The sequence below is a fragment of the Lepidothrix coronata genome, unplaced genomic scaffold, assembly GCF_001604755.1.
Source record: "Lepidothrix coronata isolate B3197 unplaced genomic scaffold, Lepidothrix_coronata-1.0 Scaffold5, whole genome shotgun sequence".
NCBI classification, from domain to species: Eukaryota; Metazoa; Chordata; class Aves; order Passeriformes; family Pipridae; genus Lepidothrix; species Lepidothrix coronata.
In genome coordinates, this window is record NW_016690185.1 from 171,187 (window position 1) to 197,711 (window position 26,525).

Genomic DNA, 26,525 nt, shown 5'->3' on the forward strand with positions numbered 1-26,525 from the left:
AGGTCTCACTGTAAATGTCTTGTTATACCTGGTGGGTCATTTTTAGCAAGAGTATGTATTGCCAAAAGTTTTGTTACCAATTCCATACAAAAAGTTGCAGAAATAACACTCAAAATACCTAACAGCCATGGCTGAACCACAGCCTGGCTGTCACCTGGTGACAGGTGACAAATGGCACAAATTTTCTTGTGCAGGTAAAGTAGCACTATATTCTCAGAACAACTGAATTTGCATTATTTAATCTCGGGTGAATTGTACAGATCCTAGAGGCAGAAGAAAGTCAACACTCTAGACACACAGAGCAGACTGAAGGCAACTGTCATACAGCAAGAAATAACAGACACTAAACAGAAGAAACAGCTTCCAGAGGCAGTTTTGAGCACTGAAAAGACGAAGACAGCGACAATGAAAGCATGGCCTTAAAGTATTACATTTCCTTCCCCAAAAAGGGATTAATATTTGCAATTGGCAAAATATCAAGGTATTTGAAGTGTCAGGGACAACAAATCAATAGTGCTCTTCACAGCTGCAATGTCTTATGTGCACATGCAAACTTAAACCTCACATAAACGTAAGAAATGGAATACTGACTACTTATGAAGCAAACAACTTTAGAAATGGATTTACAACCACATAAGCAAACACTATATTGCTTGCTTAGGAGCAGTGAAGAGTACAATACTTCATACACCACTTTCAATCTACTTCAAACTACTAAATTCAATAATTATCCTTAGTTTTCGACAGTAATGATTAACTAGAAGGAACTCCTATATTCAAGGACAGCTAAATTTCCAATATTTCTTTGTTAATTTGTATTGTATTCCTAGAACATGGTGTCATATCCCAATTCCTTATAGGTTGGTTCCATTCCACACTTACCTGTATAGAATTCGCTTTCAGTCTTCTAAAAAGTGCAAATAGAAGACTTGGCACTTTCCAAAATCCTGAACACTTCCTGTATTTTCTAACCCTCGATTTTGTGCAAAAGTTAACCTGCTTTATTTACCTATTTTACTTAAAAATAAGCAAAGGATAAACAAGATGGAATACTGTTATTGACAAATCAGATACTTCTGTGACTTTCATCTGTGCAGAGTTTTGCATCATCATCATAGGCCAGGCTTTGTTCTACCTTTATTCCTAAGCAATTGGCACTGCTTATGCTGTACAGCCACAGAAATAACCCTAAGAGATGACAATCCTCATCTCTCTGAAGAAAAAAATTCCATATCTGCTTTTCCCCTTTTTCTGCAAGCAAAGCAGTTCACCAACTTGGGTGTTAGGTGTTTTGGGGTTTTTTTTTGATTTTGCTATTATAACAGAGAGGCAGAGAAATACAGTTCCAGGTTGTAGTTGTAAGGTAGGCAAAGTCCTTTTGCTACAAAATAAGAACCTGACCACATTACGAAGCATGGGGTGAAAGTGGCAAATCAGTTTGTGTTGACTATACTAAGTGAAATGGAGAAGTCAAATGATCAGCGTTAATGATCAGAAGAAAGGTAGCAATATAATAAAGAGCACTGCATTTAAATTACAAGATCTAATAGTAATTATACACAGTCCTAACTCAACTGAATTACTGCTTCATTCATTGTTTTCATCACAGCCTCGCAATGTTTTCATACTCTTAAGAATTAACATTCAAAGCTGAGGTAAAAAAAAAGTGCAATTTTTTTTTCCCCTAACAAATTTAGGATGATATATAAATCTACAAGAGTATTATCTAAATAAAACAGGTTCGGGAAATACAGCCACAAGAATTCAAATCTCACAGTTTAAATTCAAACTTTACATAAACTTATTTATATCAAACTTCATTATCATAAGACAATTCAAAGAAAAGACAACTAATGAAGACTTTTATACAAAACCAATTTGCTAAAAAAGTAACTACCAATTTGCAATTAGGGAGTGCATATGACATTTGGTAAGATTTGCATTTGCAAATTCGGAACAGACAATTTTTTTTGCACCAGAAGTGTTCATTATTTCATTGCAAGTCAAAATGTACTTTGACTTAAAAATAAAAATCTATAAAAGCGTTTACACAAATTAATTTAGTAACTACTAGGATTCTACTTGTTTTTTTACACACCTAGGTTCTTCTGAGATTTAAGAGTATGCTATGTATGGTAAGATAAAAAAGGATTTAAAAAAAATTACTACTCAGCTTTTCCCAATGTGCAGAATACAGTATACCCCTAAATTGCTTTAAAGTAGTTACAATGTAATTCAGAACCTCGACTATTTTTCACACAAGCAAAACTACTTTATTCATTGTATACAAGCTCCATATTCATTGTATACAAGCTCCACCTACATTGGACTCCGAAGGCTCACTGCAGCTCCTATTGACAAGCCCGAGCTAGCTTAAAACTATCCAGCTTGGTAACAGCTCAACCATGGCTCAGAGAAGTGACCCAAATCGAGGTTTTACAGTCCCATCTCTTCTGCATCTCCCTCCCCGAGCACTGTGCAACTCGCACTATAGCTTTGAACTAGGCAGATTGACAGTTTTACAGACAACTTGAGCATATTTATGGAAACTTAAGTCACACTGCTGACACCAAATACAGTTTATAACCTCAGAATTTTTCTTTTAAACTCTGATGGCTCCAGCTCCCATCCTATACCAAGACAGTTAAAGGCACAAGGCTGATCTTCCACACAGGTTCCTTAAGTCTCTTAAGAGATCAGCATGGGCATTCCTTAACCTAGAACATGTAAAAAAAGTCATCTTTAACAGAGCTGGTTTGAGCTAGCCATTTCACTGTGCACTTAGATGGATAAGAAAAGCTTATGCAATTCTGGAACCTCAACTGTGGTCACAGTGACCTTCAACTGAAGGTGACAACTAGTCAAATTGCTATTACTTTCAACACAGAACAAAACAATCTAGTTCAGTAAACAAGAATTTACAGATCATGCAATATCTGATAGACGGGTTTCTGGTTTTTTTTCCCCCCCAGTTTTGAGGCACTAGGAAAATAGATTTACCTAACAAAGCTTTTAAACTTTCTCATTCATAGAGCTTTGAAGTAATTTAAAACTGGTGAAAGTGTGTTACTGTTTCTTTAGTGCTGAACCATCAGTTATTAGAATAAATCATTCTGTGTACTCAACTGATGATGAACCAGAGTCCATTTGTTTCTCTTCAGCACAGAAATTCATCTGAGCCCAGCTGTTACACAAAAATCAATCACCATTTCATGTAATTCTCCTATTTGCTCAAACTTCCTCCTTGTAAAAGGAAATTTTTAATAAATAAATTGATCTATTTTCAGCAGGTCCTCTATAAAAAATAATTTTGAATAAATAAGAAAAAAGTCAAATAAGGTATTGCACACAGGTCTGTTCAAGAGCATTTTGCACTAGACAACAAAAAGCTGAAACTTGCTGTGTTGTGTTGCCCTCTTCAGGCTGACAGGTCAACTAGATTTTCTAGTTCTTTTGCTTGAATAGTCATTACATTTCAACTTCTTTCATAAAAGTTTTCAGATTTGAAGTTTCAAGTAGCAGCTAACTTCACCTGTATTCCACCAGTGCTTGAAGTTATTTTTGGTCTAATATCCTATAAACTATACTTTTTGCCTCTATGTCTCCCTAACTTCAATACTAATCTTGAGAATTATCAAAATATTAGCTAGAGTTTGAAAAGATGACTAAAATCCAACTTCAGCAGTGGTAAGCAAGAGGCTTAAAGAGCTCAGTTGACTCCGCTTACCAAAGAAAACTGAAGCTCCTGAAATCATTCTGTAAGTGAACTTGGGAGGTCAGAAAGTCAGGTGACTTTAAACTCGTGTAAGTCAAAACAGAATCTAGAAATTCAAGCGAGACAAATTCAGACTTGAAATGCAATGGAGACTTTTAACAAAAGAAAAATTTAACAACCTACTAACATAAAAGGGGAGATTCATTATTACTTGGAAACTTTATAGCTGGATCCAATATCTTTCCAATGCAATCTGTTTTGATCAGTTTTTGAATAGTTGTCATAACATGGGCCAAACTGTGCTGCTGATTTGCATACTTCTAATGGGTTTTGCAATTGATTACCCGAGCTCTGCCAATTAATGTGGGAATATGAATGAAACAACCTTCAACTGCTTGGAAATGGCCGTGCTTGAGATTCTGATTCATTTATTGAGACAGATATTAACAATGTCTTAAAATATTTCATTTCCCACTCCCACTTTGCTTTTTTTAGAGGTAATTTTTAGGTATTTTTAGGTAATAGTAAACAATTAAGTCTGTTTAGACATCTCCATATTGCAGCTTTGACAGAAAGAGCAAAGTGTGGCATTCAACTGATATATAAGTATGGAGAATTTCACTCATGTTACTCAGGAAGACAAACATCATAAGAATTTGTGACTGTACAACTTAATCATAACATCTTAAGGGACTCAGGATAGGAAAAACTGTTGAAAATTCAGGCCTACTATGTAATTAGGCAATGAAATTAAGAAACTACTCAAAATCCTCCAAAAATAGAAGCAAAGGAAATGCTCATTCCAGTACCATGGCATTTCCCAGTACCCAAATAAAGGAACAAGCGAAAAAACAATCCCAGATCATCCCCCTTTGGGCTGGCAAACATACAACAGCCAACCTGCCCCAGGCCAATTGCAGCTCTAGAAATCTGAACTCAGAACTTGTCATGAAGAGTTTTCACGCATTTTCTTGCACATACTTTTGTCATTTTATTCCCAAGAATGAAATGCTATATACAACTTTAAATCTGATATACTCGTAGGGCAGACTCCAGAGGAAAGGTGGAAGATTGACAGGGAGAGGGAGAGCATGACATGGGCAGAGAGCAAGACACCAAAACTGGGGGATGAGTGCAAACTAAGTGTACAATAACTGAGACTCAGGGTGCTCTCATCTGCAGTGTAGGACAGCAGGCAGAGGTTCATCAGAGCAGTCACTATCAGCACGTAGAGACTCCTTTCCAGTTCCTGACTAATATGCCCTATCACAGTGCCTGGAGACAAAGACTGATGAAAACTTCCTGCCATCTATCAGTCATATAGTTTGTTCAATTAGACTGCACAACATCAGCTGGTCTTAAAAACATGGGAGAAAATTCTACAAGTCAAAATAGCTCTAGTACTGGACATGAAAAACAACACAAATTCAGAATATACTCAAAACATTACTATTATTTTCTCTCTTGCTATTAAAGAACAAGTGCAAAAAGCAGTCTATTCAACAGTACTATCAGACAAAAAGGCAAAAAAGATTTTGTGCACCTGTCAAGTGAAAACAAAGCAGCTTACACCTCTGAAGGGATGAAGCGGGGAACTTTTTTTTTTACACAAAGTAAGTGTCACAAAAATATAATCACTATTTTTAAACTGTCTCTGGTAGAAAAAGTTTCCACTTAAGTCAAAGTTTCTTCTGGTGCAAGTTCCATATTACACAGTTAACTGAATTTGACAGCTGGCAATACAATCTCCAAGATATCTAAGTTAACTTAAAATTGCAAACTATTTGATCCTTAGTGATACTCAGCCTTTTTCTTCACCATCTACAGTAGATACCAGGATTCTGGTCCAATCTAAGCTGCTATACTTAGAACAGGTGCTGGACAAGGGTTTTTAAAATTACCTGTGGTTAGTTTAGTTTTGACTTACCCAAGTACGATGCTCGTATTTTTGCCATCTCTTTCTCCCACACACTCCATCAGATTTGGTCACCACAGGAGGTATGATTCATATTACTCTTTAGAAATGTATTTTAATAGACAAGCTTTACAATTGAAAGAGCTTTTGAGTTTTTAAAATAATCAATCCACTGAAAAACACATCAGATCACTTTACTGAATGCATTTTTTTCTGCAGCAACTTTGCTGTCACATTTAACTGCTACTAAGACTATTTTTCCTAGTTGATGTCATAATTTAATACATTTCTTTGGAGGAAAACAAGTTCATCCATCTCATGCTGACAAAAAACAATCTAGACAGCTCCCTTCACAGAATTTTCTTCTAATAATTTGGAGTAATGGAAGGTATGGAGACTAAGAGGAGGAAGTCTCTCTACTGAAGGCAATGCCTAGTCATTTCCTGCCATCCACCTGTATATTCTTAAGTATCTACAAGAATACCATGTGACAACACACAGGGAATAAACATCCACTGCAATACAAACCCAGGTTAAATCAGGTATTTATGTAGGGATACAAAAGCAACTGATTAGAATGCAAAGCTGACTTCTACCAGCACTATTGGAAATTAAATGCATTCAGGGTAGGGGTTAAATACCTCTTAAGAACATTTTAGAATCAGTTACTTCTACATATGAAAGTCTGTCACTAAGTACTGTAAAATTCCATTAAAACTACAGGAATTAACTCCCTGTTTGGAATTAAATTATAATCTCACCCTTTCTAAGACTTTTTGAAAATTCCTTTAAATACATAAAGCAATAATCAGTACACAAACCAACAAACCCAACAAAAAAAGCTAGAAACACCTGCATCCACTTTTTTAAAAAGAGGAACGTGACTAAAAATATTTACAAATACTAAGAGCAGCATTACTGAAAATAATATAAACCAACCTTCCCAAAAACTGTCTCAGCATCATTTTTATTTGTCTTTGGTGTTCTATTCTTAGATATTTTGGGTTTGAACTACAGCAACTGAGTTTCCAGTCGAAAAGATAATGAGAATCAAGACAAGTATTACTGGCTAAAGGGACAGATTTTACCAAATTAGATTTTTTTCTTTTTTTTTTAAAGCTTTACTAGCATGAAATCATTTGATATCAATGAAAGCCTCCCTCATGCCTTAAAGGTCTGCAACCCATTGACAGCAAAACCTCCATTTTGCAAACCCATTTATGTGATTTCTATGAAAAGACGTACAAAAATCCCACACCTATCAGAGAACAAGCAAACAACTTAGTCATCAGCCAAACAAAATGCCGTACTACTTTTCTTGATACATACTTTTTGATACTTACACAAACCTTGCCATCTGCTATGATCTCTGACAAAATAACTGACTTCCGTTCTCAATCTAAAGTTTCATTATGACAGTAAATGTCTTACATGTAACGTTAAAAGTTACTTCTATCCCACTGCAAGACTGTATAGTTATCTATGGTCATTATAACCTGTTATAAAGTAGTATTAGACTATTCAGTACCCTGAATAAAGGACCTTCTTTTGATAGCTACAGGTGTAAAACCTAAGGAGAAATAGATTAAAACATCCCAACAGAGCACAACTGTTTAATTTAGAGAGGCTACATGAGTTCTGTATAAGCTTTTAACCACACATAACTCTGAACTTCATTGTGACCTTGATGTTATAAAAACTAAGGGGATGGAAAAAAATTGTAAGGATTCCAAGGAACATCTCTAAATAAACTGCTGAGAAAAATTGGGTGCTGGTGTATTAAAACAGAAAAACACAACATTCGAAGCTATGGATTGGATTGTAAGGTATACAATTAGAAGACAAAGGTAAGAACTAGATGCCAGACCTATGCCATTACTTTCACCTTAAAATGCCAACAAGAAAAGAGGCCTATATAGTGGTTGAGGGAAAAGTGTTGCTCCTGAAGTGTTTGACTGTGACCTTTCAGATGGCATTTTGCATCTAAAGCAGTCTTCACAGTTAGCAGTTATTTTTAATAACAGAATTAGATTTTTGGGATATTTTATTTATTTTTTAAAACAGACAAACATCATCTATACCAGCCTTAGCACAATCTCAAATATTACACATGACAACATGATGAATGGTTATTACCTATTACAATAAACATAGTCTATTTTGTTTGTTAATTCATGCAACATAAGGGTCCAGCAAATATGAGCATACAAAGTTTTACCATAATGTTAGAAAAGAGAACATGTAATTCTACATACAAATTATGATATATGACATCTCAGTGGAAGCATTTTGAAAAAGTGTCTTTATTTCATTGTCTCCTACCTGATAAATTCTAAAGGGGATGTATCGAAATCCATTATCTTCTGGAGGATACTCCATGAGTTTTCGATTTATTGCCCAAAACTGCTCAAATTTATCTGTGAAAGTAAAATTAGACTTTGTTAATATTAGTAACATATATTCTTTTTCAGCTAAAAAAGGTAAATGACACATGATTGGAACAATATGAAAACTTTTCTTACAGAAGTTTGACCTATCTTTGAATTTATTTTCCCCACATTTCTCTTCCCTATTTTGCCTGAAGCCAAAGGTAGGTCATCTGCATTCTCCTATGAAAACAGTGATGTGGCAACTTATCAAACTGAAAGAGAAAGCAACCTGAATTCATATCTTATCTCCCACTGTTAAGGAAATATTGGGCCATAAATTATGGATTTCATTACCTCAATTAACAGTGCCTGTTTCTCCACTTCCTGCTGCTACTGGTCTACACTGTCTCACAATTTGCTAAAAATATCTAATTGTTCTTAACTACAGATAAACAATAGGTGTAAAGTATAGAGAAACCAAAGCAAGAGAAAAACTTTTTGAGGCATTTACATTTGGATATGTAAATCTTAAAATAATCTGCAACAATGTATGATATAATCAGAAAATATACTGCCAGATTCATGACACAACCCAAAAGTAAAAGTTTATGCTTGAAACACAATTTTGTCATTATCCAAGTAACTAGTTTTAGTAAAATAGCCTGAGGCAGCACACCATTTCATCCTGTTCAGATATTACAAGAACTGAATAGTTTATTATGTTTCAAATGTATTGAGAACAGCATAGGTCTAAGAGTAATAAAGGCTTTTATACATGCAAATCAATTATTCAAATCAAGCAAACAACTAATATCAGAAATGATAGGAACACAAAGAGCTAAGATGAATAGAGCTGTTGCTAGTCTTACTGGAGAAGGCAGCTTTATAAATGGGGAAAAGTAAAAGATCAATTCCCTTATAGGTCCTAACTCTCCAAGACACCAAAGTGGGTGTTTCTTCAGAAGAAACACAGAGTCTCCAATTTTCCCTCTTTGGTACAAGTCTCAAGAAGCTGGGCCATATACCCATGAGAGAATTCAGACCCCCTGAAGCAAGGTGAAATTAAGAAATCTATTCACTGGACAAAGGTTCTGCCTGCTTCCGAAACTGCTGATAAAAATTGAAGCAACTGGACAAAACAAAAGGAGTTTGAGATTTGCTTCACTCCAGCATACTGCACAGATGCCTGTCAATGCTCTAAAAGACATAGTTTAATATATATTGCGGGGTTTAACACATTGCTTTTCCTGACTGAATGTAACACAAGGAAAGAATTTCCAAGAAACTGTAAACAAACTCCTGCCAGGTATTCTGCAGGAGCATTTCCCAATACTTATCTCAGAAAGTACTTCCACACCCTTGTTTCCTCATTAGCAGCAAGTGCCTCTTGACAGGCACTTACCTGAGCTGCAGTCAGCACCACCATGCAGACACCTGCCCTAGATGACAAGCTGCCTGGACACAGGGTGTTACCCCATAGCTCACTGGGCTGGGAAGTTTAGGAAGTGGCAGTGACAGTGACAACCCTGGAGCAGAATGTACTCAAGCAATCCTGCATTTGGGAACCCCAGCCTACACAGTCAGAGGTTTAGCCTTACAATGTCTGGCACAAAGAATGACTGCCTCCTCCTCAGGAACTCTGTCAGTGGGAAAGTGAAGATTTAGCATAATTCCTTCATCCTTGGAGACAGCACTGAGAACAGCTTACAGCTTTCACTATAAATGTATGGATAGGCACCCTACAGTAGGCATCAATCGATTTATACTTCAATTACTACTTCTGACTATAACTCAGTTGATAAAACTGTTATCATGATACACAAAACAAAACAATTGAGACCTACTTAAGCTAGTGAGCTTCAGCAGACCTAAATAAGGAATCTACATATTTGGATATATCCTAATTTAAAAAAATAAAACAAACATTAACTACATTTACTTCTTTAACACTCATATTACAGTAATTAGGAAAGTTGGGTGAACAGCTTACTGTCCTCAAAATTCAACAGAGATAAGTGACACATCTTATGGATCAGAAGAACTAGAAATTCTGAATAAATAACAGACTTATAAGACAAAGTATATTGACCCTTGTGGCATATACAGCAAACAAGTGAGCCTCTGAAAGACAAAAAACGTTAAACAATGGTAATGTGCAGTTAACTCACTTCTGTTCCTCATTCCAGCTTCCTTACCTCCCAGAAAGCATGCAGGTAATTTTATTTAAGGCAGGTAAATTTACAAAGTTGTATTTCTCAGATTATTCTCTGAACACTCAGACAATGTTTAAGACAATGTATTGTTTAAATTTCTAATAGTTTCTGCAGTTTCCAAATAAAACAGCAATAAATCTGCCCTAACACAAACACATAAAATCCCCCCAGCCCCCCTTGAAAATATAAGTGAAAGGACTCATCATTCTCCAATTTTCGTGTCACAGTACCCCCTGTTTATGCAAAACAGACTTCAGAAAGCTATTAATGCTATGATGAGCTACAAGAACTAATCAGTTCATTGGCTAGAAACAACAAAGTCAGAACGTGCTGGCCGGAACTTTGACAATCAAAACAAAACTGAGTTTTCATCAAGCCAGTAAACAAGGAAGAGTTCTCAAACTATCAGCAAAAGCATTTTACACACTTGTCTCCCTCCCTCCTGCTTGCTCCTGAAAAGCTTATGCAGTCTGCATGATATTTAAACTACTATAACAGTCAAAACCAATTACTTTTTGTTTTCCACAATCCATCTGTTTTTAAGAAAGTGTTTGAAGCATTAGTGAGTTTCTATATTAGCAAAAAACAGTACTTGCAAAAGACAGATGTTCATATCTGAATAACAATATTTCGTGGCTAGGCTTCGCAAACGAAGATTTGGGAAGGGCTCTACCCACGTTTGTTGCAAGCGCGTTGGTGGCTAAAAAGGCCAAAACAAGATAGGCACGTCTGGTTGCAAAAGGCACAGCAGAAAGACTCCTTAGGTGGTGTATTCTGCAAGGCACGATTCTGTCTGCGTTCTTTTCTCCTCGAGAGTGATCCTGCGTGTGTTCTCAAAGGAGACAGCTGCGTTATAGATGGTGTGTCTCCAGACCTCCCGATTGGAGGCCAGAGTAGACCAGTTATGTTGATCAATGTGGTCAAGGCTGAGATGTTGTTTCAGGGAGTCCTTGTATCTTCTCTTCGGGGCTCCTCTCATGCGGCAGCCAGTGGCAAGTTCACCATAAAGCAAGATCTTAGGGAGGCGGTGGTCCTTCATCTTTGAGACGTGTCCTGCCCAACGCAGCTGTGTTCTCAGCAACATGGCCTCAATACTTGTGATTGCTGCTTGTTTTAGAACAAACGTATCAGTCACATTATCTGACCAGTGGATGTTTAGGATTGTACAGAGACAGTGCTGATGGAAGTGTTCTAGGAGTCGCAGGTGGTGGCAGTAGATGACCCATGATTCAGATCCATATAAGAGAGTAGACAGCACAATGGCTCTGTAAACACTGATCTTGGTACTTTTCTTCAAGTGTTTATTTCGCCAAATTCTTTTATGAAGCTTTCCGAAGGCACTATACGCCTTTGCTAACCTGTTGTCTATCTCTCCGTCAATCTTATCATCTGAGGAGATGAGGCTACCTAGGTAATTAAACTGCTGGACTGATTTGAGCTCTGATTCGCCAATGGTGATATGGGGATGATGGAAGACTTCCTGAGGTGCAGGTTGATAGAGAACTTCTGTCTTCTTTAAGCTGACTTCCAGCCCAAAGAGCTCAGCAGCATCTGCAAAGCAGGATGTTAAACGCTGCAGAGCTGCTTCTGTGTGAGCGACGAGGGCGGCATCAACAGCATAAAGCAGCTCCCGGACAAGATGGTTTAAGGTCTTGGTGTGGGCCTTCAGTTACCTTAGGTTGAATAGGCTTCCATCAGTACGGTATCGAATGTAGATACCGTCCTGATCATCGAGGTCTGCCGTGGCCCTTTGGAGCATCATGCTGAAAAAGATTGTGAATAGGGTTGGTGCGAGAACGAAGCCTTGTTTCACACCATTGGTAATTAGAAAGGGCTCAGAAAGTGCATTGCCATAACTGACTTGGCCGTGCTGATCCTCATGGAGTGAGATGATCATTTTAAGGAACTTGGGGGGACATCCTAAACGTTCCAAAATCTGCCATAGACCTTTTCTGCTCACAGTATCGGAAGCCTTGGTGAGATCAACAAAGGTTACATAGAGAGCTTTATTCTGTTCCCTACACTCCTCTTGCAGTTGTCTGAGAACAAACACCATGTCTGTGGTACTCCTGTTGGCTCTGAAACCACACTGGCTTTCAGGCAGAATTTCTTCTGCTATAGCAAGTATTAGTCTGTTCAAGAGTATTCTTGCCAGGATTTTGCCAGCAATGGAGAGCAGAATAATACTACGGTAATTTGAACAGTCTGATTTAACTCCTTTCTTCTTATACAAAGTGATGATGACTGCATTGCAAAGGTCTGATGGCAGTTCGCCGAGTTCCCAACAGTGTACCACAAACTTGCGAAATTTAGCATGGAGTGCAAGGCCCCCATGTTTCCAGACTTCAGGTGGAATTCCATCAACCCCAGCTGCCTTGCCAATTTTCACATGCTGTATGGCCTTAAGGGTTTCTCCTAAAGTGGGGGCAGTATCCAATTCATACTTCACCGGTTGTTGTGTGATGGACCGAATAGTTGAGTCTTGGACTACAATATTTAAAGTAACAACAATAAGATTCAAACAAAAGTGAGATTAGTGACAGTATAAAAGTTTCATATGACTCCACTAATATTTCTTAAACAAGAGGTGATGGTTGCTAAATAACTTTGCCTAAAATGAAATATAAAAATTTTCTCTGTATTTTATGTCAAAGATGAGAAAGTTAATAATCAAATAACTGAGGAGAGATGCAGTTGAAAAATGTATCAACAAAGTAACTTATATTTATAAATATTCATTATTAGAAATGCAGGCACTGAATGCCCAAATGCCAGACAGACATTAGCTTTCATTAGTACAGAGATGCACAGAATCTGAGAGCTTTGAAAACAATATTTACATATTTAGAACAAGTATGAGTTGGCAAAACTACAATGTCTAATCCATGAAAATAGTGTCAGCACACAAATTCATTAAGCAACAAATTAAACCTCAAATATAAATTTACAAATACAGTATGCCACATTATGCATGTAGGGTTCAGAGACCTATCAGTGACATTATTCATGTCTTTAAAGTGCCCAGTAAAGCAGTTAAAAAAATTACTGTTACAGGAAAACATTTTGAGAATTGTTTTTTCCTCCATTAGGCAAGATTGGAGATCCTTTAGCAGTCACTGAAATTAATCCAAATTTATACCAGTTACATTAAAAAGTTCTTGGTAGTTCCATCATAGTTCAGTGTTAATAGACAGTAACTGCTGAACCTTTTACTACTGAGCAGTGTTAACAAAGGATTAGTATAGGCTGAAAGCTGGGTCTCTTTTGCCCCCGAGTCTCCACCTGAAACATTCTTCAGAAAACCAGAAAAATTAATTTCACTCATGCTAGCCTCTTACAGTCATTTTCTGAAACTTGAGTGCTGTTGTGCTTCAAACAACTCGAAATTTCATGTGGATCTTGATATTAGACACATCTCTTTCACCCACCTGACTCCACAACAGGATGGATCACTGAGAGGGTAAAGGGCACTGCTCAAGTGCTTGCCATCAACATATGCATTGCACTGCAGCATAGCTTTAAATCTGCATACACAATTATGTGTATGGACAGCATGGAAAATTACATCTACAAACAATTTGCAATGAGACACTCTGGTAACAGCATACAGACAGTTAAAATCAAGATCCTACTGCAATATATTGGGCAAAAGAAATTCCCCCCCCACTTTAAGCTTATCAACAAAAATACCTTAATAGTAAGGAATTACTTTGTTTCTATATTTGATAGAGATGCAACTGCTATCAGAGTACTCTAGAATTGGATATACTTCAAGAAGGCTGTTGAGAGGGTTTAAATAACAGAAAGAATTAATGTAAAAACAAGGTAAAGACTGCTTAAATTTAGAAAGGAAATTGTAATTCATGGCTTTTATATTCCAGTATCTTTTTAGAAAGCCAAAAAAGTGAACAAAATGGTGTAGCTCTCAGGATAGCACATATGCACAATTTTGTCTGGACTATTCAAGGTTTCTTCTTAAAACAATTTAGTGATATAAATTAAAAAAAAAAAAGCTGCTTGGAAATAAATTGTATCTCTAGCTCTATGCAAGCAATACCAATCTGCAGCTTGCATAAAAATGTGTCCAATCCTTAAGATTAAAAATCACAACACTTGTCTGTTTTCAGTGGTTCACCACTGTCTAACAACCACTGAAGTACTTGGGAAGAACCAACCATAGCATTAGCTAAGAGACCAAAGACTCTCTAACCGATGTATAAGAACCACAGAAAAACTTTAGTTTGGAAGTGCCTTTGGAGGTCAAGCTTTGGAATAATAGCTCCTCCCACTGCCCCAAAAGACCTGCTTCCACAAAGTTAAAAATGAGTTTACTCAAGGCCTTGCCCAGTCAAGTTTTGACTGTTCTCATGGGCTTCCACTCAAGCACTTTCATTCCCCTGCCTGGCTCACCCCTGGCCCCCTTCCCCAGTGTCTCATCAGACTTCCTCCTGTTGCACCTTGTAACTGTTCTTGGTAACTGCCTCCAATGCCAACAGAGACATGTCTGAGATGTGTCTGCCTTCATCTGCTCTACAAGCCTTTCTTTCAAGTAGTGGAAAGTAGCTATTAGATCTACCTTCAGCCTCTTCATCTTCAGTCTGAACAGGGTAGTTCCCCCCAGTCTCTAATAGAGCATATTCTCCAGCTCATAATAATCCTACCAGCACTCTGCTGAATTCTTTTCTGTTTGCCCACATTTCTTTTGTCCTGGGGTCCCAAAGAGGACATGACACTCCCAGGGCAGCTTTAGAAGTCCTGAGCCAAGGGCGGGGCACAAGCACTACAGCAACTCTCTAGTTAATCTTCATTTATGCAACACCACACAACAGACTTTCCATTCAGCTTGTTGTTCACCGTTACCCACTTCCACAAAGCCGCTTCCCAGACAGTCCCTAGCCTGCCCCGGCTAAGGGGATTTTTCCTGTCTCTGGTGCAGGGCTTGTCTGTCAGCTCCAGGAGGCTCCAGCTGGCCTACTGCTCCAGCTCATCACAGTCCCTCTAAACGGCAGATCTGCTCTCCAGTCTACCAAGTGTTCCCAGGAACATTTTCTTTCAGTCACTGACAAACTCACTAATGGTTTAACCCATCGCACACATTATCCAATAAAGTGTAGAGTACAGAGAGCTACAGCTGCAAGTCAGGGATACAAAGTGTATTTCCTTAACGTTAAAACAAGTATATTTTCTACCGACTCATGCTCTAACAAGCATTGCTTTTAATTGGTACAGTCAAAAAAGAATCTTCTCAAAATTCAGTATAAATTCTACTTCCACATTGTTTCCAAGAAGACTCAGACTCTGCACACATATGTAATTGTTCTCACTGATGAGTATTTGTAACAAATTTTATAAAAAGTAAATTTTGTGTGGTATGCCTCAAGCATGAAGGAGCTTTGTTCATGAAAGATAAATATTTTAAACACTTTAAAGTAATTACTGTGCTATTCAGAAACACTACTTACAGCTGATTGCCATAATTTCTTAGCTATTTAAAGACCTGTCTCTAAATTACTAAGTCCACCTAAACTCACTGCTCTTCTTCTTGTACAATAAAAACACAGATAATTAGAACTACCAAGGACTTCATGAAGACTCACATACGTATTTGACTCTTGCTGACCACTACAGTTCAGTGACAGCCTTTACAAGAACACAGTTTGAAATACTGATATGGCATCACTAAGATTTTTTTTTTTATTTTCCATTTTACACATTGGCACAGTTCAAACATTCTTGATATTAAACACTTAGGTTACTCGGGTATTTTGAAAAATCACAGTATGTAACACAAATCCACCACTGAAGAGGAAACGCAAGTTTACTAAACTTTTTAGACTATCTTCACACATGAGTAACTATCAGATATGCAGAGACAGGACCTTAGAACTGTTTTGACTTCATGTGGCAGAAGCTACAGAAATATGTGAAAATATTCTTCGCATTGCAGATAGTAAAGTTACAAAATTCAACATGAATGTACATATCTGAGGTAGTCATAATCTTGCCTTGCTATTATGTAACAGTCATTATGGGAAATATCTGCACCACACCATGTGCCCATTAATCTCACATACACTCCAAATTCATGTTCAGCTGGCAGGAAAGCAGCAGCAGTTGCAAAATTTGAACGTAAAAAACAAATAGGCTTTCTTTGACGCATCCATGCTAAATCAGACATGGATTCTCTGCAAAAGTACATGTCGTGATAACGACCTCAGGTATAGTAATAGTCAAGTACAGTGGTATGGGCTTCAAGGTTGGCTACCTAAGTCTGCCACTCCCCTTTTAGTACTATTATCACGTAAATAAATCAAGTCAATTCAACTCTGCTTGCCTATACGCACTATAACTTCCAACAGCAGTGGCTACAACCTGAGAACAATTAGGACAAACTTCTTTATGTCTAGTTAGCTGCAAACTATAGTTTAAAAAAATATTAATTTATAAGCTGCACTATAAATTGAGTTACAGATGCAACCTGAGAAAAAAAGGGGGCACCCCCTCCTAATACTATATGACTAGGTTTGAGATCAGTATATTTAATACATTTATGCTGTAATTTATCCAGTGTTTCTATAGCAAAGTAGTGTTCTGAAGATAAAGAAATGAGAGCACATTGCTTAAGTTTTGCAGGTTAAGAGGACATTTTGAAAATTGTATGAGAAAGCACTCTTCAGATTATTTATCAGATCCAGAAATGCCTTTTCTCCCTGCTTTCTTCTAACATACACAAGGGACCTATATCTTAACAACATTCTTTTCACTTTCTACAGGTACTTACAAACCAGAAGTTTTACTTTAAATACATTGTTTCCTTAACACCACCTCCCTTCATTTCTGGGTTACTAGTTTACCTGAAAAAGGTTTAGGGGGGGAAAAAAAAAAATCATCAAGATGAACTACTTCCTTTATTCAAATATGAAAATGCATATATCCTACAAAATCTAAGCTTTCTGTGTACCCAAAAAGCAGATGATCTCAGTAAGTATTGTCACTCTAAAAAGAAAGCTCTGATGACAAACAAGTGTAATCCACTTTTGAAACACATAACCCACAGGTTGTGTAGGAATAAAGCAGCAGGGCTTGTTACAGACTTCCCTGAGTAAGTCAAAAGGAAAAGGACTTCTGACAATTTTACTCATCCTCCAGCTCTCTGCTCCAAGTCTAGACAGCCTTAATATTTTGATTTGTTTGTCTCCTAATTATGCTCTCTTTATATACAAGAAAACAGAGCAGCATAACACCATAAGACTTGCTAACCTACTTTACTTACCCTGTACTATGCTTTTTCTAAAATAAAGTTTTTCTTGACAGGAACCTTTATATTAATGTATCTGTCAAATTCAGGAGTGTACTAGCAGAAAGTAACTTAGAAGCATTTCAAATTGCAAAACAAAAGCCCCTCAACAACTAAAGAATGTCAATTTTAAAAGTAAAGTCTGTTTTTTACAGATATTTAACTTTGAATTTTAGTTAGATCTTACATATCTTTCAGGAAATGACTTATTTTGAGGCTCAGAGGAGGAAGGAAAACAGGAGGCAATAAAAAGAAACCTCCAAGTTTGCTCCCTCCGAGTGTAATGGTTTTCATTAGACACATGGACATCTAACGTAAGATGGTGAAAACACTGGAAAGCATCTAGCTCTGTCTACCTGTGTCTAGGCAACCTGCTCATGTTAGAGACTTCAGTATAAAGGAGGATTGTGAATGCTGTATTATCTTTTGCTTTCCTCCCTTCTCTGCCTTCATGCACTTCTCGTCCTCCTTTGACACCCACTGCTTCTCAATACCCTCGAAGAGAGCAGCCCTGCTCTGCCCTCGCTTGAGAGCAGAGAAGAGTAAGCTGGGGGGAATGCAGGCTGACATCAATTCCCCACCTTTGCACTGCAACAAAGGGCAGCTATGCAAGTAGGCACCAAGCCAGCACAGCAGGGTAATAAGACAAAAATCAGTTTTGGGGGGATGGTAGTTCAGACTCTTGATACTGCACCCATACCGGTGGAGCACTGGCTTAGTCATTTGTGCAGAAAGGATAACAAGCCAGTAAACACTGATGAACTAACAGTCAAGTTTAGGTCACAATCCATTACCAGAAAAACCACCACAACCAACCAAACCCTAAACAAAACCCACTGCCATGGAAAAGAAAAAAACAAAAACTTCCATGTGAAGGCCTGTTCTGACACAGCTGTTCATTCTGCAGGTCCAGCCTGCCTAAATCCAGCCCCTCTTCAGCACCAAATCAGCACCAGGCTGACTTTGTGCAGAGCTATCTGAATGTGTCTGCATCGCACCTCCTCAGTTCCATAACATCAGCAAACCGATGCTGTGTGTATGCCATAATATTTTAACTCCGGGAAAAGCAGGCACTGAGGCTAATTACAAGATGATTTGATGCATTTTGAGAAATTTTTAACTACCAGCCCAAGAAGGCAATGATCTTTTTTAAAAACCTCTTTTAATCAATACAACCATTTTCAAAGCTCAAAAGAATTGTTTAATCTTTCTTCACAGTTAACCAAACCTCCACAGATGGAACACAGAAAGAAATTCTCATTTTGGTAGCAATACAGGAAGAAGAAAAAAAAATGGCTTTGTGATTTAAAAACTAATGGCTTGTTCATTCATTCTTCTGATAAACTTCTGAGGATTTTCTAAGCATATAGTGCTTAAATTAATTTTCAAATGATTAGTTGAGATTGTTGAGCTACCAAAGCATGCTTATCATGAGGTAAAGAACAGCGAGTTCAAACTTGAGTGAGCCATGTGTACATAGCACTAGAGATGCTGATATTGTAAGACACTTCCTTTTTCTCAGTTCAAACATTTCTAAACAGGAACGTGATAATCCAGAACAAAATTCTGCCTCTCAAAAACCCAAGAATAGTTTAGATAAAATTTAGAACTAAAATCAAGACACAGGACTGATTCTGCCGGTAAGACAAGAAAGAGATCTCATGCATTAAAAGATAAAATACTCTACATTCTGAATGCTTGCAGGATTTTTCTTCTTTAGCAAGAACAATTCAATATGGCCACTTAACTTTTGGTAAGCCCTACAGCATGAATGAGCATTACGTTCTTTTTCCATAGTATTTTCAGTAATGACTCCATTATATTTTATAATATATAAAAGAAGACTTAAAGTTGTTATGAATTTTTACTATTTCCCCCACTCATGTATCAGAAATACCAAGTCTAGTCTTCACTGGTCATAAAGGATGCCTGTGAAAATTTCAGACTATGGTTGCTTATGTCGCTCCACAACTGATAAAAAGCAGATGTGTTCAATCTAAATTCCCTCATTTATCAGAACCATTATATACTGAAGTTACAGATACTAATTCTTTGAACTGTGCAAAATAATACTGTTCTCCCCCTAAAAACAGTGGAGATTTCAGTTGTTTGATCCTGAGTCATCAGTAGACCCACAGAGTCTTACTGTTTCAAAGCTGAAAGCCTTTATTTTTCCACTCAAAAGGCAAGAAGAAAAGAAAACACTCACTTGAAAATCCTCTTTATCCATGATAAAAATGGCCATAACTCTATTAAAGAAAAAACAGCAGAAACATTTTCCATGAATTCTGACCAAAGAATTTTAACAATCCTTACACAGGAACAAAGGTCAGTACAGATATATAGTCTGCTTTTATCACTTCCCTACCACAGTCACACATCCACGACACTGGTCAAAATGTACCTGTCCCAAAGAATTGTCGCAGTGAAGAAATATCAGGTTTATGGACAAAAATAGGCTAACTGAAGTCTGAAGAACAAGAAAAAACACAGCACAAGATAGAAGAGTATGTTTACTTTTCTAATTTGGTAGCAGATAACACAAAACCAGAAATGGTAGCAGGAAGGATGTAAAGGTTGTTATGAATAACTACCAGCTGCTACCAGCACAAGATTTTCCCACAAATTCACTACTACAGCTCTTCCCTTAAAAGCCATCTAGAGGCAAACTGTTAAGTTTCACATGCTACCTGTTCAAGTACTTGCTTCTCAGCAGAAACACTTATACCAAATTATACATTAATTGATAGTCACATTTCTCCAAATAAGCAAAATTGGATTTTTTTTCCCCAAAAATGTAAGTTTAACAGATACTGTAAGTATTGCTATCACTTGTTAAACAAATAACAGTTCCTATATTTAAGAACTGAAGAAAATTGTTTGAAGTTTCACAGAAAAAACAACCTGCAGATGTATCTTTACTTACAAAGCAGGTATCACAAATGCTACTTTCTTTTCTTTTTTGTGGTCATTCATTCTGTTTCACAAAGGAGTTTAAAATTATAACATCTCAAACAAAAGCCTATAAGAACATATTGAAAGATACAACATACTTAAAAAGAGTTTTCTTGGTTTCACAAGCTTTTCTTGTTTCTCTTTTATGAAGAGTTGAGAAATTAAAATTAGCATTTGAAAGTATTCAAAACATTGCTTAAACTTCTCATTTACGGGTCAGATTCCACAGGTGCAATTTCTTACTAAGTACAGTGAAACCTTCTTGAAATTAACCTTGCTAGGCAACCTCTGTTCCTAACGTGATAGAGCAAAACAGAAAAATTCTGGTTTCCCTACAACTGAAGATATTCTTAGACAAATAATCAACTAAAAGATATAGCCTAAGATGAGCGTGGAAAAAACCATGCTGTGTATCTGTCATTTTACCTTACATATTGAGAGTATCAAGGTTCTATAACTTCTGGTTAAGAAAAGAATCTTAACTCGTACTGTTTCATCATGTCAGCCATTATTATACTCATATTGTAACTCATTATACTCACACTGTAACTCACGTTAGAGGTCTTTTAGCCTTACTTTTAAAAAGTATTAATAAAAAGAGCACATAAAATGCACTGCCTGGAACACCTGAGTACTGGGACAAAGTGACAGAATTTCTTTTTGCAATAAAGCTAATAATTTTTTAAATAGAAAGCAAAATTATGCTCACATAGCATTTTGCACCTCGAACTAAACTGCTTGCAAGACAAATACTATTATAACAAAATACTTCTTTTCTACAGCATTATTAAAATTGCATTTTAAATTGACTTGTAATGACATAAGCTTTAGGGAAATATCTATTTTTATACTGATTCTGCCTTTCATTGGACCAGAACTCTTACTTACTGCTAATTCACAAAAGTGAACATATTATCAGTCAGTTTGCTGACTAGTATTTATACAATACAGAATCTCTCAAGAAGTACTTGGAATTGAACTAGATAAAGTGTAATTTCTTACTTGCTAAGTTTTGCAGGTATGTATGGCCTCCCTCAAGATCTTACCACTCAAATGGCAAATTAAGATAATCCCGCAATTTCTAACTCTCACTCAATTAAATAAAAAAATAGAAACCAGAGTTTCTAATAAGCATTCATCTCCAAAATTATCACAGAAGTGGTAATTTCAACTTCCATATGAAAGGCAATGCCACTAAACAACAATGAAAAAAAAAAAAAAGAAAGCCCCCCGCTCACTAAATACACTCATTAAACCCAAACTACCTTAGAATCTCCTTGTCTAAAGCAAATGCATGATTCAAGTCTTCTTGCATTCAAAGGTTCTCCTGTTTCATTTAATCTTTCTTATACACATATGGGAATATGTTAATTCTAAGCATTTAGTATTTTGTATCAGAACACAGAATAAACACCTTCATGTTTACAGTAAAATGTTACCATTAAATAAATTTACTAGTGATAACAAATGACAGCTTCAGGGGATGAGAAAAATGCAATGAGAGTGGCATTAGCACCCATTCTACAGAGCAGTTTCTGAAATACTTACAAAAGCTTTTCAATTTAAAGGACTCTAAGAATCATAACAAGGGAAGACACTACAAACAAAGGAAGTTTTATTTTGCGCTGCAATACAGATTCATGCCATCTGTGCAAAATAAGAACACTTTTATAAAATCCTCTAGGAGACAATCTCTTTTCTTTATGGTCCAAGATCACTAATACTGAGCACTTAACACACCAAGTGTCTTCCAAAAAGTATGTTAAACAACATTTATCTATTTTGATTTTTTCCTAATTCTGGTTTCTTAAAACAGTCACAATCCAATCTAGTTCCTCGAATAACTCAAGCCACATTTGAATTATCACCAAAATGACAACTTTAGTTAAAAAACCAAAAAAAAAAAAAAAACACCACAAAAAACCCACCAAAACTATCAATGCTTTCCATGACATTAGACAAAAATTCTGCAGAACAATGACATTTTATATCCCCCAGCACAACTCCAATTTGAAAAACATATTTATTAGCTTGCTAGACTTAAATATAATTAATACTTGATGTGTTGTATTTACCATTCTGTAACCCCATCCACAGTTGCTTATGATCCTTTTTTTGCATCTCATTGATGACTTGACTTTTGTGCTTTAAAGCATCTGCTTCTTTTATACAAGCCATAAAATGAGCTTCAATCACATCCTTAGAATGGCAGTGTAGAAGATCCTTTTCTGGAAAATTCTACAAAGAGAAATGATAGATCAAGAGAAATAACTGCATCACATACCTTGGATGATGAAGAATAAACGATAATTTAAAACAGGCATATATTTATGCAAAAGAAGCATACTGGAATCTTCTACTTTATGGAAGAATGTAACAACCATCCACTCTGCTGAAAAGAAACAGTTTGCAGTGAAAATGTTTCAGGAAAAATAAAAGCTGAACAATTTTCTGTAAAAACAGAATTTTAACATGTTTTCAAGCAGATGTTCAATTCTCAGGCAACAAACAGGAGAAAATGGGGGGAAGTAAATGACAAGCATCTAATTCATACTGACTCTCAGTGGTAGTTTATCACCCCTTTCTATGTAGGCCCTTGAAAAATGTTTCCTCCAAGTAGTATCATCCACATATATGAACTACAGCATATCTCCACTTACAAACATTTTTCCTTAGAGATACTGGAAATCCTTGTCAGCTCCAACTTTACCTAATCCATGTGACTATTGCTAGCTCTTGTGACTTGATTCTATACCCCTTTTATTTAGTTAGGGCTGGTACACTGCATTCAGCATCACAAATGCACAGCTACCATTCCTCATGTAACTCTTATCCCCTCAGTAAATGACAACTACCTCTCCTAATTAATTTATTAAGGAATTATAGTAGTAAATCTTGTTCAGGTACTAAAAATATTTCTTTGGAAATTAACTGATCAGAAGTCCTGCACTGTAAAGGCATACAGTTGTGGTTGTTCTTCCTCTACCTTTTCTTTTATCATCACTTACTATCACTTGCCTTTTTATAATAACATAAATACTCATTACCACAAATCCATTACCTTTAGTTATTACAAGTTTTAAAACCCAGCCTATTTTATTCCCTTCTTATTCATCTTATTTTCACAGTTGCTTATGACCATACTGAACTGAGCAAACCTCAGAGCCAAACCAGAGCAGTGGCATCATTAGTACTCCCTTCCATAACAAGGGCTTGCCACATTTTTATACTTTAATTCTCATCCTATTCCACCAGAGGCCCTTTCCTCTTAATCCACTACAAATTAGCACTTCAAAAAGCTTTTGTGAGGGACTGTCAAAACCATTTTTGAAATATAAGTACATATAATGGGATATTTTTCAAAAGCCTTTACAACATATTTAACACGTCGCAGTAGGAGCAATGTAACACTGCAAAAAACCCCATACCTTCACTCCTCCACATAAACCCAGGAAAAAATAGTGAAAAATGCTTCAAAAAAGGGGGACCCGAAATATGAAAAACCCACTACCAGTAGACAATGTGAAAGGGAGCTGGGGACTGCCTTTCCTGAAGGAAATTCTGAGGACAACAGTGATATTGATTAGGTTATTGAAAAGAGTTGGAAATTAAATAATTGAATTTTACATAGGGATTTCTCCTTATGAACCCAAACTCAGGAAACTGCGGATCAAAAGGTTATTCTGCAAAAACAGGGCCATAAAGCAAAGAGAAGACTGTTAGTCTCTTTTCTTTTTGGTGTTGAAGTAGCAAAGGGAGCGCTGTTGTTACTTAGGACCGATGTATGTTAAGCTGACTAGAAATCTAAGGACAGAGGTAAATCTGGTTTCTCATATGAGAATGGCCAAGTATAAAGACATTAAACAGGACAAAACAACAAGGAAAGTTCTTCTATGGCAGACCTTACTCCCATTTTATCCTATAAAGCTGAATGTCTCAGCATAATTGGGCCCAAGATTACTAAAAAAACATTACTGGGATTGTTATTTTCCAATTGACATCTGCATAGGCCTGTAAAATACTTTCAGAAGTTCACTTTACTTGCTCAAATAAAAAATGTAATGTCTGGTAACCAATCTACAAGAAACGAACAGACAGAAATAGCATACTTAAAAGATCAAAAAAGTTCTTTACATGCAAGAATTCAAAATGAAACACTGGCATCTTTCAAAAAAATGGAAGAAACCTAATATACCTAATGCCAAGAAATGTAGGAACCTAGAAAATTACTTTCATAGTTAAAAGCTGACAGTTAAGCTAAGCTTATGAAAACAACAGTTTTGTTACAAGGACTGTTTTGCTACAAAGATGTCTAAATATTGAACTGCAGGGTCTTATTTTGGACATTTCTCTCTTTCTACAAGTAGATATCTTCCTGGTGACTTTCTTCCAATGAATTTCAAATTGCAGGAAATCTCAGTCTCTGGGGGTGGGTTCCAGAAATCATACACAGTGTAGTCTGCAGAATAACAAGGATATATTTAAAACTGGTCAGAGCTAGCTAAGCTAGTGTAAAGAATCTAGCCACAGGCGTAGAACTAGGTGTGGCATGATTAATTTTCCCAGTTTCTAAGGAGTAACATTGTGAAAGGCTCAAAAACACTCCTAGAAAGAATCTCAGTGCTGTCTACTCTTTTCTTTAGTAGGAAAGCAGTGACACATTTCTGTGCACTACTGTAAGCAGAAGCTGAAAAACCTAAATATGAAAGTGATAACTTAGAAAAAAACCCCTGCTGCGTCTACAAGAAGCATATGAAACAGTTTCATCTACGTGAGACTATCAACAGAAAATACAGCATCCCCACTGATTTATAATTCAGGGCATAGAATAATAAGTTTTATACTTATTATCAGATCACGTGTGCTTGTATTTTTATTTTTTTCTAAATTCTCCTTGCCTTCTTTCTACTTGAGGAAACAGTGATCAATTGTTCCCTGAAGAAAGGGTCAATCGTAAACAAGCTGATAGCCACCCCTGGCTCTACAACTAGGAGATTTGCAAAAGGTTTTGAGAAATGACATAAGCAACTTTAATTCAAGTACTCTTATTGGTTATGTCTTACTCCCTCCATGTTCTGTATCTTTGAAAGAAAAGTTACCAAGGGTTGACTTCAATTTTCTTCAAAATCTCAATGAGTACTGGTTTTTATTTTCACATACAAGCAGACACTTGCAGCATGAACTGGTCGTAAAGAAATAGGTATCATTTGTACAGACAGGAGCACTAAATGACCTCTCATATAAAACAGCTGAACAACCTCACAGGCAATTTCAACAGTCTGGTTTCACAACTCCATTCCACCCATATTTATCAGTTCTAGTTCTATCTGTTTATACTGTGACAGTCTAGTTGCATTAGACTACATTTACAGAAAACAGGGCATGAAAAACCACAAAGAATGTATCCAGTGGCAGGGAGAGCATCCATGTATCTGTGTTTAGTTACCATCTGTGGTCTTTTCTTTCAAAATTTATACATTTATACTTCTAGCTTCCGCAATATCTCCTAGCAGTTCCACAATTTATCCACATGCTACATGGAAAAGTACTTCCTCTTCACTCCACCCAACCCAATTTTCACCTAAAAAACCCAAGATGATAGCTGTTATGTAAGGACAGATGCAGTCTCTCCTCCTCTACATCAGGTCATGGGTGGAGAGACAGGCACCAGCAGATAAGGGCTTCAGCAGCAGGAGAACATCAGCCTTTCCCCTGGCACACCCAGTTTCCTCTTCTCCAGTAGTACAACTATTTCCAGAACAGTTCACCACTTCTTATCTACTGCCCAAAATCTGGAGAGTTGATTGCCACACTGAGAACATGAATAGTGCTCAGCATGCTGCAGAGTAACATGAGATGATTTTAACAGGAAGGGATAGAGTTTCCCTCCTCCTCTAAAGCCACACCTGGGTAAAAAAAGCAACTTCCCAGTCTATAGCCTCTCATGATTCTCAGACTGTATGCTGTTCAAGCTCATCCTTATGCAACTACTTAATGCAACTGTTTTTCAACTTTACAAGATATGAATGCATGTTATTTTATTGCATACTTGAAGAACAAA

The 26,525-nt window shown here is 36.7% G+C and overlaps 1 protein-coding gene across 9 annotated transcripts in view; it reads right to left on the reverse strand.

Annotated features, from left to right (window-relative positions):
• The window catches only part of ATG5 (autophagy related 5), a 74,485-nt gene that overhangs the window by 33,669 nt on the left and 14,291 nt on the right, over nt 1-26,525 (reverse strand). For all 9 annotated transcript variants that reach the window (XM_017829286.1, XM_017829272.1, XM_017829257.1 and 6 more), the window contains exons 5-6: nt 22,540-22,702; nt 7,953-8,047 (exon numbers count right to left, since the gene is read on the reverse strand). In XM_017829286.1, the coding sequence (XP_017684775.1) occupies nt 7,953-8,047; nt 22,540-22,702 (258 nt within the window). The remainder of the gene's footprint in view (nt 1-7,952; nt 8,048-22,539; nt 22,703-26,525) is intronic.